Source organism: Heterodontus francisci, unplaced genomic scaffold (assembly GCF_036365525.1).
Source record: "Heterodontus francisci isolate sHetFra1 unplaced genomic scaffold, sHetFra1.hap1 HAP1_SCAFFOLD_631, whole genome shotgun sequence".
Taxonomy (NCBI): Eukaryota; Metazoa; Chordata; class Chondrichthyes; order Heterodontiformes; family Heterodontidae; genus Heterodontus; species Heterodontus francisci.
The window spans coordinates 335,361-350,570 of NW_027141253.1; the positions used below are offsets into that span (position 1 = coordinate 335,361).

General features: G+C 46.1%; 1 protein-coding gene across 2 annotated transcripts in view; it reads right to left on the reverse strand.

Moving 5' to 3' along the window:
- The window catches only part of LOC137362542 (butyrophilin subfamily 3 member A1-like), a 142,087-nt gene that overhangs the window by 33,153 nt on the left and 93,724 nt on the right, over nucleotides 1–15,210 (reverse strand). For both annotated transcript variants that reach the window (XM_068026930.1, XM_068026931.1), the window contains exons 5-6: nucleotides 13,861–13,980; nucleotides 11,558–11,590 (exon numbers count right to left, since the gene is read on the reverse strand). In XM_068026930.1, the coding sequence (XP_067883031.1) occupies nucleotides 11,558–11,590; nucleotides 13,861–13,980 (153 nt within the window). The remainder of the gene's footprint in view (nucleotides 1–11,557; nucleotides 11,591–13,860; nucleotides 13,981–15,210) is intronic.

Here is a 15,210-nt window from a genome sequence, read left to right on the forward strand (position 1 = left end):
AATTGCTGGGTTCTGACAGTATTGTGAATTGCTGGGTTCTGTCAGTATTGGGAATTGCTGGGTTCTGTCAGTATTGGGAATTGCTGGGTTCTGTCAATATTGTGAATTGCTGGGTTCTGTCAATATTGTGAATTGCTGGGTTCTGTCAATATTGTGAATTGCTGGGTTCTGACAGTATTGTGAATTGCTGGGTTCTGTCAGTATTGTGAATTGCTGGGTTCTGACAGTATTGTGAATTGCTGGGTTCTGACAGTATTGTGAATTGCTGGGTTCTGACAGTATTGTGAATTGCTGGGTTCTGTCAATATTGTGAATTGCTGGGTTCTGTCAGTATTGGGAATTGCTGGGTTCTGACAGTATTGTGAATTGCTGGGTTCTGTCAATATTGTGAATTGCTGGGTTCTGACAGTATTGTGAATTGCTGGGTTCTGTCAGTATTGGGAATTGCTGGGTTCTGACAGTATTGTGGGAAGCAGGGTCTTGTTGGAATTCAGCTGAACCAATCTTAAAGGATTCCCAAGATCATCCGGAATAGTTGTGCAGCCCAGATTAGACCTGTCACTGGAAACTTACTGACAGGGGGTTGGCAGGAAATAGGAGCAAAACTGCAGCTCTGAAAGTCTGGCTGAATCAAGGAGAAGATCTGCTCTATTTCTGATGTTTCTTTGGATTTTCTGTTGGAGGATCTATAACAAAGGAGGCTTTGCTTCATTTGACAATGTTACAGGATGACTTCTTGTATTATCTGGGTTTAGCAGACAAAGTCAATGCAGTGCAATGGAGAATCTGGAAGTAGATGTGTTATAAAATAAATACTCAGGAAATCTTCCTAACCAGCATTGCATTACAGGGGAAATTCACAAATCCCACCACCACCACCACCCCCCCTCTCCCCTGGGGGGTAAAATACTCCAGTATCAGATGAGTTGTGGCCCAATCTCGAAGCGAGGATCCCTGCTGGGTGTGAAGTGGAAAATTAATCCTCAAATGCTTACAACAGATAAGTGAAGAGAAGAACCACTGATGATGGGGAAATCACCAGGAGGAAGCTATCTGAGGATGCAGGTAGGGAGAGGTGGGAAGATGGTGGGTGGGACAATGTGGGCGTCATTCTCCTGAGACCCTTTCATATAAGGCTGATAGACCCTGCTACCACAATACTGACAGATCCTAGCAATCTCTACCAGACACTGACTACTCCCAACACTCCAAATCCTCCTCAGTCCTGCTGGATCCCATAATCCCCTTTCTGTGACTTCCCTTTTTCCCCACCTTCCCAGATCATGAGATTCCCTCTCGGCACTCACAGATCCCTAGCCTCCAAGTCAATCTCAGTCTAGTTTCTGCTGGATGTGTTTCTACAGTGTAATGTGCCCACAGGTTGTCACAAATTATATTCCCAATGTAAGTCAGAGTGGTCAATAGAATTAACACTGTGGGGAACACAAATGTAACACTGCAAGCAGCATTCTGATTGAGGTTACACTGAAGACAGCTGCAATTTTCTGATTGTTGGTCTGCTACTTCCGAGGCCCCTGTGGCAGCACAAGGTCTTGGACAATTCTGCCCGAAGTATTTAAATAAAATGTTGAAGATTAAACCAAGATATCCTTGTACAGTGAATTCTGAATGAGGATTTGAACTTTAACTGTGTATGAACAGGTTTCCCAGGTTTTCTGCAGCTCGCCAGTGAAATCAAGGTGAGAGGATAGTGGGGTTTGAGGGGGGTGAGCAAATGACATGCAAAAAAAATCATTTTGTAGTCGGACCTGCTTCCTTTCCGAAGTGAAAATTCTTTCTCACAAGACTTGTTCTGAGTGTGTGCTTTCACCACTTTGGAGCTCATTGCCAATACTTTGGCGGTCATTTCTGTTACCTTGGACTTTTGTGTCTGATCTAAACCTCCCACCTGTCAAACATCAGTGCATCATGGATACTGCTCATGCAGTTTTACCGAGCATGTACTCATTTGAATGTTGTTGGCCACACTTTCCACGGCAGTCGACATCATCACAAAGGCCACTGAACTCTGATTTAAATCGACCTCCAGTCACTTCCAGGAATCTCCATTGCAGGTCATTCCCAGGTCAGACACTGGGAATTCTGCGGCGAGTAACTCACCTCGTGACTCCCCAGCGCCTGTCCACCATCTACAAGTGTCAGAGCAGTGGGAGGGATTCAAAGGGGAGATTCCAGGGGTTCAGAGTAAACATGTTCCCACAAAGAAAAAAGGGTGAGATGGCCAAATCTAGAGCCCCATGGATGTCAAGGAGCCTACAGGGTAAGATAAGGCAGAAAAGGAAAGCTTCTGCCCGACATCGAGAACTCAATATTACAGAAAGCCGAGAGGACTATAGAAAGTGGAAGGGAGAAATCAAAAAGGAAATTAGGAAAGCAAAGATAGGGCATGAAAGAATATTGGCAAGCAAAATCAAGGTGAACCCAAAGATGTTTCATCAATACATTGAGAGTAAGAGGATAACTAAGGAGAGACTAGGACCCATGAAAGTCGAAAAAGGTGACCTATGTTTAGGGGCAGAAGATGTTGGCATAGTTCTTAATGAATATAAAAGAGAGGGACAATGCAGACATTGTAGTTAAGGAAGAGGGGTGTGAAGTATTGGATGTGATAAACATAGGGAGAGAGGAAATATTAATGGGATTAGCATCCTTGAAAGTAGATAAATCACCAGCGCCAGATGAAATATACCCCAGGCTGTTAAAAGAAGCAAGAGAGGAAATAGCGGTAGGTCTGTCCATCATTTTCCATTCTTCACTGGATACGGGATTGGAGAATTGCTAATGTTGTATCTCTGTTTTAAAAGGGAGCGAGGGATAGACTGAATAATTATAGGCCACTCAGTCTAACCGCAGTAGTGTGCAAATTATTTTAATCTATTCTGAGACACAGGATAAACTGTCACTTAGAAAGGAACAGGTTAATCAAGGATAGTCAGTGTGGATTTGTGAAGGGAAGATGTTGTCTGAACAAATTGATCGAATTTTTTGAAGAAGTAACGAGGAAGATACATGAGGGTAATGCAGTTGATGCGGTCATTTTATGGCTTTTAGCAAGGCTTTTGACAAGATCCCACATGACACAGTGGTTAAAAAAATAAAATCCCATGGGATCCAGGGAAATACAGCAAGGTGCATACAAAATTGGCTCAGTAGCAGGAAATAAAGGGTAATTGTTGACGGGTATTTTAGCGACTGGAGGGTTGTTTCCAGTGGCATCCGCAGGGCTCAATACTGGGTCCCCGGTTTTTTGTGGTATATAGTAATGTAGTAAAATGTAGGGGGCATGATGAAGAAGTCTGCAGACGACACAAAGATTGTCCGTGTGCTCGACAGCGAGGAGGATAGCTGGAGGCTGCAGGAAGATATTGATGGTCTGGTCAGATAGGCAGAAAAGTGGTAAATGGAATTCAACCTGGAGAAGTGTGAGGTGATGCATTCGGGGAGGTCAAACAAGGCAAAGGAATACACGATTAATGGGAAAATATTGAGAAGTGTAGAGGAAGTGAGGGACCTTGGAGTGAATGTTCACAGATCCCTGAAGGTAGCAGGACAGGTCAATAAGGTGGTTAAGAAGACATATGGAATCCTTTCCTTCATTAGCCGAGGTATAGAATATAAGAGCAGGGAGGTTATGCTGGAACTGTATAACTCATTGGTTAGGCCACAACTTGAGTACTGTGTGCAGTTCTGGTCACCTCATTACAGAAAGGATGTAATTGTACTGGAGAGGGTACAGAGGAGATTTATGAGGATGTTGCCAAGACTGGAAAAATGCAGCTATGAGGAAAGATTGGATAGGCTGGGGTTGTTTTCCTTGGAACAAAGGCGGCTGAAGGGAAATGTGATTGAAATGTACAAAGTTTTGAGGAGCCTGGATAGAGTGGAGGTGAAGGGCCTATGTACCTTAGTAGAGAGGTCAGTGACTAGGGGGCATAGATTTAAAGTGATTGGTAGAAAAATTAGAGGGGAGATGAGGAAAAATGTATTCACCCAGAGGGTGGTGATGGTCTGGAACTCACTACCTGAAAGGCTAGTTGAGGCAGAGACCCTCAACTGATTGAAAAGGAGTCTGGATATGCACCTCAAGTGCCATAAGCTGCAGGGCTATGGACGAAATGCTGGAAGGTCGGATTAGAATAGGTGGAGTGTTTCTTGGCCAGCACAGACACAATCGGCCAAGTGGCCTCTCTCTGTGCCTTAGATGTTCTATGATTCTAATATATAGTGGAGCAATTTATTCGTCTTTAGTGTAAAGGATAGTCATGGCAGCAAAATGTGTCCTAGACAAACACATCTGCAGGAAGTGTCACCGGCTGCAGAAGCTTGAGCTTCGGGTTTCGGAACTCGAGCGGCGGCTGGAGTCACTGCTGTGTATCCGTGAGGCAGAGAAATACATGGACAGCACGTTTAGGGAGATGGTCACATCACAGGTTAGGAGCATACAGACAGATAGGGAATGGTTGACCACCAGGCAGTCTAAGAGAACCAGGCAGGTAGTGCAGAAGTCCCCTGATACGATCTCACTCACGAGTCGGTTTTCCATTTTGGATACCGGTGAGGGTGATGGTTCCTCAGGGGATCGCAGTCACAGCCAAGTTTGTGGCACCACAGGTGGCTCAGCTGCACAGGACAGGAGGAAGAGGAGTGGAAGAGCAGTAGTGACTCGAGATTCATTAGTTAGGGGAACAGACAGGTGTTTCTGTGGCACCAAACGTGACTCCAGGAGGGGGTGTTGCTTCCCTGATGCCAGGGTCAAGGATGTCACGGAGAGGCTGCAGGACATTCTTCTGGGGGAATGTGAACAGCCAGAGGCCATGGTCCACATTGGTACCAATGACATAGGTAAGAAGGGGGATGAGGTCCTGAAAGCAGATTTTAGGCAGCGAGGAAGGAGATTAAAAAGCAGGACCGCAAAAGCAGTAATCTCAGGATTACTCCCATTCCCACGTGCAAGTGAGCATAGGAATAGGAGAATTGAGTAATTGAACATGTGGCTGGAGAACTGGTGTAGGAGGGAGGACATCAGATTTCTGAGACATTGGGACTGGTTCTGGGGCAGGTGGGACCTGTACAAGATGGACGGGCTGCATCTTAGCAGAACTGGGACGAATATCCTCGCAGGGGGATTTGCTAGTGCTGTTGGAGAGGGTTTAAACTAAATTGTCAGGGGGTTAGGAACCTGAGAGGGAGCTCAGATTGGAGAGAAACAAAACTGGTAACTAGTCAGAGGTGTGGGAACCCAGGAGCAAGTATTAGAGAGGAATATCAAGCAGCACAGAATATTGGAGGAAATAGATAACACGAAAGTAGGAAATAGTAAGTTATTTGGCAGGATCACAGTAAGGGACAAAGTAATAAAGTCTGAATCAGGGTTAATGTGCATGTATGTGAATGCACAGTGTGTGGTTAATAAGACTGGTGAGGTCCAGGCGCAGATTGCCCTGAGGAAATATTTTTTTTTTATTCATTCATGGGATGTGGGCATCGCTGGCCAGGCCAGCATTTATTGCCCATCCCTAATTGCCCTTGAGAAGGTGGTGGTGAGCTGCCTTCTTGAACCACTGCAGTCCATGTGGGGTAGGTACACCCACAGTGCTGTTAGGAAGGGAGTTCCAGGATTTGACCCATTGACAGTGAAGGAACAGCGATATAATTCCAAGTCAGGATGGTGTGTCACTTGGAGGGGAAATGGCAGGTCGTGATGTTCCCATGCATCTGCTGCTCTTGTCCTTCGAGGTGGTAGAGGTCACGGGTTTGGAAGGTGCTGTCTAAGAAGCCTTGGTGCATTGCTGCTGTGCATCTTGTAGATGGCACACATTGCTGCCACTGTGTGTCGGTGGTGGAGGGAGTGAATGTTTGTGGATGGGGTGCCAATCAAGCAGGCTGCTTTGTTCTGGATGGTGTCGAGCTTCTTGAGTGTTGTTGGAGCTGCACCCATCCAGGCAAGTGGAGAGTATTCCATCACACTCCTGACTTGTGCCTTGTAGATGTTGGACAGGCTTACTCGCTGCAGGATTCCGAGCCTCTGATCTGCTCTTGTAGCCACGGTATTTATATGGCTACTCCAGTTCAGTTTCTGGTCAATGGCAGCCCTGAGGATGTTGATAGTGGGGGATTCAGTGATGGTAATGCCGTTGAATGTCGAGGGGAGATGGTTAGATTCTCTCTTGTTGGAGCGATTCATTGCCTGGCACTTGTGTGACGCAAATGTTACTTGCCACTTATCAGCCCAAGCCTGGATATTGTCCAGGTCTTGCTCCATTTCTACACGGACTGCTTCAGTATCTGAGGAGTCGCAAATGGTGCTGAACATTGTGCAATCATCAGCGAACATCCCCACTTCTGACCTTATGATTGAAGGAAGGTCATTGATGAAGCAGCTGAAGATAGTTGGGCCTAGGACACTACCCTGAGGAACTCCTGCAGTGATGTCCTGGAGCTCAGATGATTGACCTCCAACAACCACAACCATCTTCCTTTGCGCTAGGTATGACTCCAACCAGCAGAGAGTTTTCCCCTGATTCCCATTGACCTCAGTTTTGCTCGGGCTCCTTGATGCCATACTAGGTCAAATGCTGCCTTGATGTCAAAGGCAGTCACTCTCACCTCACCTCTTGAGTTCAGCTCTTTTGTCCATGTTTGAACGAAGGCTGTAATGAGGTCAGGAGCTGAGTGGCCCTGACGGAACCCAAACTGAGCATCACTGAGCAGATTATTGCTAAGCAAGTGCCGCTTGATGGCACTGTTGATGACACCTTCCATCACTTTACTGATGATTGAGAGTAGACTGATGGGGCGGTAATTGGCCGGGTTGGACTTGTCCTGCTTTTTGTGTACAGGACATACCTGAGCAATTTTCCACATTTCAGGGTTGATGCCCATTTCGTAGCTATACTGGAACAGCTTGGATAGGGGTGCGGCAAGTTCTGGAGCACAGGTCTTCAGTACTATTGCTGGAATATTGTCAGGACCCATAGCCTTTGCAGTATCCAGTGCCTTCAGTCGTTTCTTGATATCACACGGAGTGAATCGAATTGGCTGAAGTCTGGCATTTGTGATGCTGGGGACTTCAGGAGGGGGCCGAGATGGATCATCAACCCGGCACTTCTGGCTGAAGATTGTTGCAAATGCTTCTGCCTTATCTTTTGCACTGATGTGCTGGGCTCCCACATCATTGAGGATGGGGATATTTGTGGAGCCACCTCCTCCAGTTAGTTGTTTAATTATCCACCACCATTCACAACTGCATGTGGCAGGACTGCAGAGCTTAGATCTGATCCGTTGGTTATGGGATCACTTAGCTCTGTCTATCGCATGCTGCTTACGCAGTTTGGCATGCAAGTAGTCCTGGGTTGTAGCTTCACCAGGTTGACACCTCATTTTGAGGTATGCCTGGTGCTACTCCTGGCATGCCCTCCTGCACTCTTCATTGAACCAGGGTTGGTCTCCTGACTTGATGGTAATGGACGAGTGGGGGATATGCCGGGCCATGAGCTTACAGATTGTGGTTGAGTACAATTCTGCTGCTGCTGATGGCCCACAGCACCTCATGGATGCCCAGTTTTGCATTGCTAGATCTGTTCGAAATCTATCCCATTTAGCACGGTGATAGTGCCACACTACACGATGGACGGTATCCTCAATATGAAGGCAGGACTTCGTCCCCACAAGGACTGTGCGGTGGTCACTCCTACCAATACCGTCATGGACAGAAGCATCTGCGGCAGGCAGATTGGTGAGGACGAGGTCAAGTATGTTTTCCCCTCGTGTTGGTTCCCCCACCACCTGCCGCAGACCCAGTCTAGCAGCTATGTCCTTTAGTACTCGGCCAGCTCGGTCAGTAGTGGTGCTACCGAGCCACTCTTTGTGATGGACATTGAAGTGCCCCACCCAGAGTACATTTTGCGCCCTTGCCACCCTCAGTGCTTCCTCCAAATGGTGTTCAACATGGAGGAGTACTGACTCATCAGCTGAGGGAGGGCGGTAGGTGGTAATCAGTAGGAGGTTACCTTGCCCATGTTTAATCTGATGCCATGAGACTTCATGAGGTCGGTAGTTGATGTTGAGGACTCCCAGGGCAACTCCCTCCCTACTGTAGACCACTGTGCTGCCACCTGTGCTGGGTCTGTCCTGCCAGTGGGACAGGACATACCCGGGGACGGTGATGGCAGTGTCTGGGACATTGTCTGTAAGTTATGATACTGTTAGTATGACTATGTCAGGCTGTTGCTTGACATAGTCTGTGGGACAGCTCTCCCAACTTTGGCACAAGGCCCCAGATGTTAGTAAGGAGGACTTTGCAGGATCAACGGGGCTGAGTTTGCCGTTGTCGTTTCCAGTGCCTCGGTCGATGCCGGGTGGTCCGTCCAGCGGTTAGGTACAACTGACTGGTTTGCTAGGCCATTTCAGAGGGCATGTAAGAGTTAACCACATTGCTGTGGGTCTGGAGTCACATATAAGCCAGACCAGGTAAGGACAGCAGAATTCCTTCCCTAAAGGACATTAGTGAACCAGATGGGTTTTTCCAACAATCGACAATGGTTTCATGGCCATCATTAGACTAGCTTTTTAATTCCAGATTTATTAATTGAATTCAAATTCCACCTTCTGCTGTGGTGGGATTCTAACCCATGTCTCCAGATCAATACTCTGGGTCTCTGGGTTACTAGTCCAGTGATAATACCACTACGCCACCGCCTCCCCTAATATGATGTTGTCGCTGGAACAGAGACCTGGCTCAAAGAATGGCAGGACTGGATGGTAAATATTCCTGGATACAAGGTGTTCAGGAAAGATTGGAAAGGGAAAAAAGGGGGAGGAGTGGCAGTATTGATTAAGGAGAGCATTGCAGTGCTGGAGAAAAAGGATGTCCCAGCGGGGTCAAAAACAGAATCAATTTGGCTAGAGCTAAGGAATAAAAAAGGTGCAGTTACATTACTCGGTGTTGTCTATTGGCCACCAGCAATTGGGAAGGACGTGGAGGAACAAATTTGCAGGGAAATTACAGAGCGGTGCAAAAATTATAGGGTAGTTTTAATGGGGGACTTTAATTATCCCAATATAGACAGGGATAGTAGTAGTGTAAAGGGCAGTGAGGGGCAAGAGTTTCTAGAGTGTGTTCAGGAAAATCTTCTGCAACTGTATGTTACTAGTCCAATGAGAAAGGAAGGACTGCGAGACCTGGTTCTTGGAAATGAGGTGGACCAAGTGGATCAAGTATCAGTAGGACAGCATTTAGGGGACAGTGATCATTGTATCATAAGGTTTAGACTGACTATGGAAAAGGACAAAGAGCAATCCAGGGTGAGAATAATTAACTGGGGGAAGGCCAACTTCAATGGTGTAAGAATGGAGCTGGGGTGAATTACCTGGAGTCAATAGCTGGCAGGAAAACTGGGAGATCAACAGTGGGCTACCTTCAAAGAAGAGATAGTTCGGGCACAGTCAAGATTTGTTCCCTCGAAGGGGAAAAGTAGAGCAAACAAATCCAGAGCTCTCTGGATGACAAAAGAGGTAGAGATTAAGATAAAGAAGAAAAAGTGTGCTTATGACAGATGCCAGGTAGAAAATACTATTGAGAACCAGGCTGAATATAGAAGGTCGAAAGAGATCATGAAAAGAGACTGGCAGCTAGCATTAAAGAAAATCCCTAAGTTTTCTATCGGCATATTAATAGTAAAAAGATGATAATAGGAGGAGTGGGGCCGATTAGGGACCAGAAAGGGGATTTACACATGGAGGCAGAGGGCATAGCTGAGGTATGAAATGAATAATTTGCATCTGTCTTTACCAAGGAAGAAGATGCAACCCAGGCAATGTTGGAAGAGGAAGCAAATCAGACACAAGAAGGATTTAAAATTGATAAAAGAGGAAGTATTAGATCGGCTGTCTGCATTTAAAGTGAATAAAGCACCAGGGCTGGATCAGATGCATCCAAGGATACTGAGTGAAGTGAGGGTGGAAATCACAGAGGCACTGGCCATAATTTCCAGTCTTCCTTAGACTCAGGGGTGGTGCCCAATGACTGGAGAATTACAAACGTTACACCCTTGTTCAAAAAAGGGTGTAAAGATAAGCCCAGCAACTACAGGTCAGTCAGTTTAACTTGGGTGGTGGAAAAACGTCTAGAAAAAATAATTTGGGACAAAATCAATAGTCGCATGTCCAAATGTGAGTTAATTAAGGAAAACCAGCATGAATTTCTCAGGGCAAAATCATGTTTAATTAACTTGCTGGAGTTTTTTGAGGAGGTAACAGAGAGGGTTGATGAGGGCAATGTTGTTGATGTAGTGGACATGGACTTTCAAAAGGCGTTTGATACTGTGCCACACAACAGAATTGTGAGCAAACTTGTAGCTCATGGAATAAAAGGGACAGTAGAAACATGGATACGAAATTGGCTGAGTGAATTCGGGCTGGAGGAAGGTTTGTCGTTTGTTCCGGAGTTCCCCGGGGATCAGTGTTGGGACCCTTGCTTTTCCTGATCTATATTAATGACCTAGACCTTGGTGAACAGGGCACAATTTCAAAGTTTGCAGATGATATGAAACTTGGAAGCATTGTGAACAGGTGTAGAACCTCAAAAGGAAATAGACATGCTGGCAGAATGGGCAGACAGGTGGCAGATGAAGTTCAATGCAGAGAAATGTGAGGTGATTCATTTTGGTAGGAAGAACTTGGAGATTCTAAAAGGGGTGCAGGAGCAGAGGAACCTAGGTGTATATGTGCATAAGTCATTGAAGGTGGCAGGACAGGTTGAGGGAGCAGTTAATAAAGCATACAGTATCCTGGGTTTTATTAATAGGGGCATAGAGTACAAGAGCAAGGAAGTTATGTTGAACTTGAATAAGACACTAGTTCGGCCTCAGCTGGAGTATTGTGTTCAATTCTGGGCACTGCACTTGAGGAAAGACATGAGGGCATTGGAGAGAGTACAGAAAAGATTCATGAGAATGGTTCCAGGGATGAAGGAATTTAAGGTATGAAGATAGATTGGAGAAGTTAGAACTGTTTTCCTTAGAGAAGAGAAGGCTGAGAGGTGATTTGATAGAGGTATTCAAAATCATGAGGGGTCTGGACAGAATAAATAGAGAGAAACTGTTCCCACTCGTGAAAGGATCGAGAACGAGAGGGCACAGATTTCAAGTATTTGATAAGAGAAGCAAAAGTGACATGAGGAAAAACTTTTTCACACAGTGAGTGGTTAAGGTCTGGAATGCACTGCCTGAGAAAGTGTTGGAGGCAGGTTCAATTGAAGCATTCAAAATGGAATTATCCTATTTCTATGAAAAGGAAGAATGTGAAGGGTTATGGGGAGAAGGCAGGAGAATGGAACTGAGGCAATTGCTCCTTCAGAGAGTCAGTGCGGACACGATGGGCCGAATGGCCCACTTCTGCACTGTAAGAATTCTGTGATTCTATGTAGAAATAACCGATCTTAATGGATAAAAAATGTAAACAAACTGAATTAAACTTGCAATTACTCCAAAATTAACATTCTTTGCAGTTTGTGTATAATTCAATATTGAATTCTTACCAAATGCTACGATAGATTTCCGAAGTTCTAGCTCTGGAAAGACACAACAAAAACATTGTGGTGAATAGTCGAAATGATGGCTGGACTTTTACGACCCCCGCAGGAGCAGACTGGTGGGGGGGGGCAGTGGTGTTGTAAGATTGAGTGGGAGGCGGGGGGTGCCGTTCCCGATCCCTTCCCCACCCCCCCCCGCAATTTTACAAGGGGTGGCAGAGGCGAGAATCGGCCCAACCACCCCAGGCCAATCAAGGCTCTTAAGGGCCTCCTCCCAGCAGCTGAGGTCCCCCAGGAGGAGGCCCGCCTGATTGAGCACCCTGTGCCCGATGGAGGGTCCTCCCATGCCCCAACTTCACCCACTGCACTACACTCCACGCACCTCTTCGCCTCACCGGGGCCTGGCCGATTGTCCCCGGCGAGGCCCCAGACACTCCCCTTTTTTCCGGGCCGGTGTCCACGACCCTGCGGCGGCTGGGTGCAGTTCCAGCAGTGGCCACCACTCCCGGTGGCGCTGCTGGGTTGGAGAGCTGCTGGCCTGCAGATTGGCCGGCAGCTCTTGGAGGTGGGACCTCCTGCTTCAAATGGGTGGAAGTCCTGCCCAAGGCCAATTAAACACCTGGGGCACATTAAATCCTGGCATGGCACCCAGGCCTGGCAGAGGCAGGTTCACCCTCAACTTTTTGGCTGGTGGGCGGGGCTTCCCATCCAACATAAAATTCCCGCAGATTACTTCATTAAACAAAAGCAAAATACTGCAAATGCTGGAAGTCTGAAATAAAAACAGAAAATGCAGCAGGTATGGCAGCATCTGTGGAGAGAGAAACGGAGTTAACGTTTCAGAATACCAACAAGTACAGACGCAAGGAAAGGGAGGAGGGGAGGAAAGAACAAAAGGGAAGATCTGTGATAGGATGGAAGGCAGGAAATATTAACAAAAGGGATGGTAATGAGACAAGTAAAGAAACAAAATCTGGGTCTGGAGGAGGTGTAAATGGGAATAACAGAAACATAATCAGCTACTAATCAAAAACAAAAAAAAACTGAAAACATAACAATAAAAAACTGGGGGCAGTGATTATTGTCTGAAATTATTGAACTCAGTGTAGAGTCCAGAAGGCTGTAAAGTTCCTGATGAAAAGATGAATTGCTGTTCCTTGTGCTTGCATTGAGCTTCATTAGATCAGTGTCGGAGACCGAGGACAGAGAGGTCAGAGAGAGGTGGGCAATTAATATGACTGAAAGCTCAGGGTTACACTTGCAAACTGAATGGAGATGTTCCACAACATGATCGGCTAATCTGTGTTTGGCCTCCCCAATGTAGAGGAAACTGCATTGTGAGTAGTGAATACAGTATACTAAATTGAAAGGAATACAAATAAATCACTGTATCACCTGGAAGGAGTGTTTGGGGGCCTGGATGGTGGGAAGGGAAAAAGTAAAAGGGCAGCTGTTGCATCTCCTGTGCTTGGATGAGAAGGTGCCGTGGGAAGGAATTTACTTGAACACAGGGATTTACTCCGTCTGATATTCTTTTCTATTGATTTGAATAAGGAGGAATTTGATCTGGATTCTTAATGAGTAAATATTCCAGTGCACCAATTCTGGAATTCATCAGGAAACTGTGCATTTCCATCCTGAGATTTACCATCTATTACTCTAGTGATTTTCTGATATTCACTGGAAGTGGGAAATCTAACCTATCTTCTTGGTGCAGAGGCAAACAAAAAAATAGTTTCATGAATTAATGAAAAAGCAAAAAGGTAGAACAGAGCTCCATTTATTGATGTTACTCTGGATTATTCTTGTTTTCACAAGAAAATGTTAAAAACATACTTACAATAAGAGGAACAAAATTGCAGATTATTTAATAGGCAACCTAACTGTGAAAGTTATTCAAAATACTGAAAATTCAAGAGAGTTTTCTATTTCACAGAAAAGTGGGAATTGTAACTATTCCTTTATTTTTCACTTTATTGTTCAGTCTCCTACACCCACCCACCGCTGCCCCTCCCCCGCCCCACCCGACCCCCAAACAAACACTCAATAATGAAATAAAGCTAGTCTACTTTCCACATTTCACTGGTTTAAATCTGCAGTCCTGAAATTCCACAGGGTTCCTCTTGTCTCCCAGTCTAACTTCAATGGAAGATCGGCAGAGCCCTCAGTGATACCTGGTTTTTATTCTGTTTCTGTAGGGATTCCTCCAGGTTTCCACTGAATTTTCAGTGGGAGACTGGGAGAACCCCCACTGGATTTCCAGGCCTGTCGATATATATTGTCATTTTTCAGTTAGATTGAGAATGTACCTTTAATACGTCGATATTGTTTCACATTCCAATAAATCACAGCAGACAAAGCTGCAATTAGAAGACAAAGGGTCACGAGCAATGGCACAGGCCAGGCAGGGTCAACAGGGAAGATATCACCTGTAAAGTAAACAGCAGTGAATTAGATAATGATATTATCAGCAACATATACCATATGGAAATCATTCTCTCAGAATATCCAATATAGTAAAAGTTCATGAAGTGGAAAACCCACAGTTGTTCTGGCAGCTTCCTGCCGTAACTTCAACAGGAATCCACTGAACAGACAGAAATACCAGCATTGAACGTTATTAAATATCCTGTTGAGAATGGAACCTCTGCCCACTTCAATCACTGTCACTGATGTTTATTATTATTGTTGCCTCTCTCAGGACATTGGTGTTTTCTCAGCCAAAAAAGCATTTTCAGTTTCCCCTTTAAACTTGTATTCTGGATCTGGTGGGACTGACACTCCCACACTTTCTGACCTCTGTCTGACAGGGTGTTCTAACTGTGCCCCGAGCTGCCAAAGCCATTTAAATTGTGGAACCTCCCCCTGATGCTGTGAATTATGGTGGAGTCAGCAGCAGAAGTTGGGGGCTGGAGCAGCACAGCACACACAGAGATACGGCACACACAGAGATACGGCACACAAAGAGATACAGCACAGACAGAGATACAGCACACTCAAAGAGACAGCACACACAGAGATACGGCACACACGGCGACATGGCACACATGGAGATACGGCACAGACAGAGACAGGGCACACATGGAGACAGGGCACACACGGAGACAGGGCACACACGGAGACAGGGCACACACAGAGACAAGGCACAGATGGAGACATGGCACAGACAGAGATACGGCACACACGGAGGCACGGCGCACACAGAGATAAGGTACAGACAGAGACACAGCTCACACAGAGACATGGCGCACGCGGAGACACGCCGCACACGGAGACACGGCATACGCAGAGATACGGCATACGCAGAGATACGGCGCACACAGAGACAAGGCACACAGAGAGATATGGCACAGAGAGATATACGGCACAAAGAGAGATACGGCACAGATGGAGATACGGCACACACGGAGACACGGCGCACACAGAGACATGGCGCACACAGAGATACAGAAGCCGGAAAATTGTTCCGGCCTAGGTTTATAAACAATGGCTGGGATTTTATGAGATCTGCGGCGTTCCCGACACTGTGACCGGAAGTTGGCGTAACTTCTGCTTCCGCCATTATTCCTGTTTCACAAGCGATTTAAATGTAAATGAACTGTGCGGTGACAGGCACGGGGGCACGTAGGATTTATGCGGTGGGGCATCCTTTCATTGGT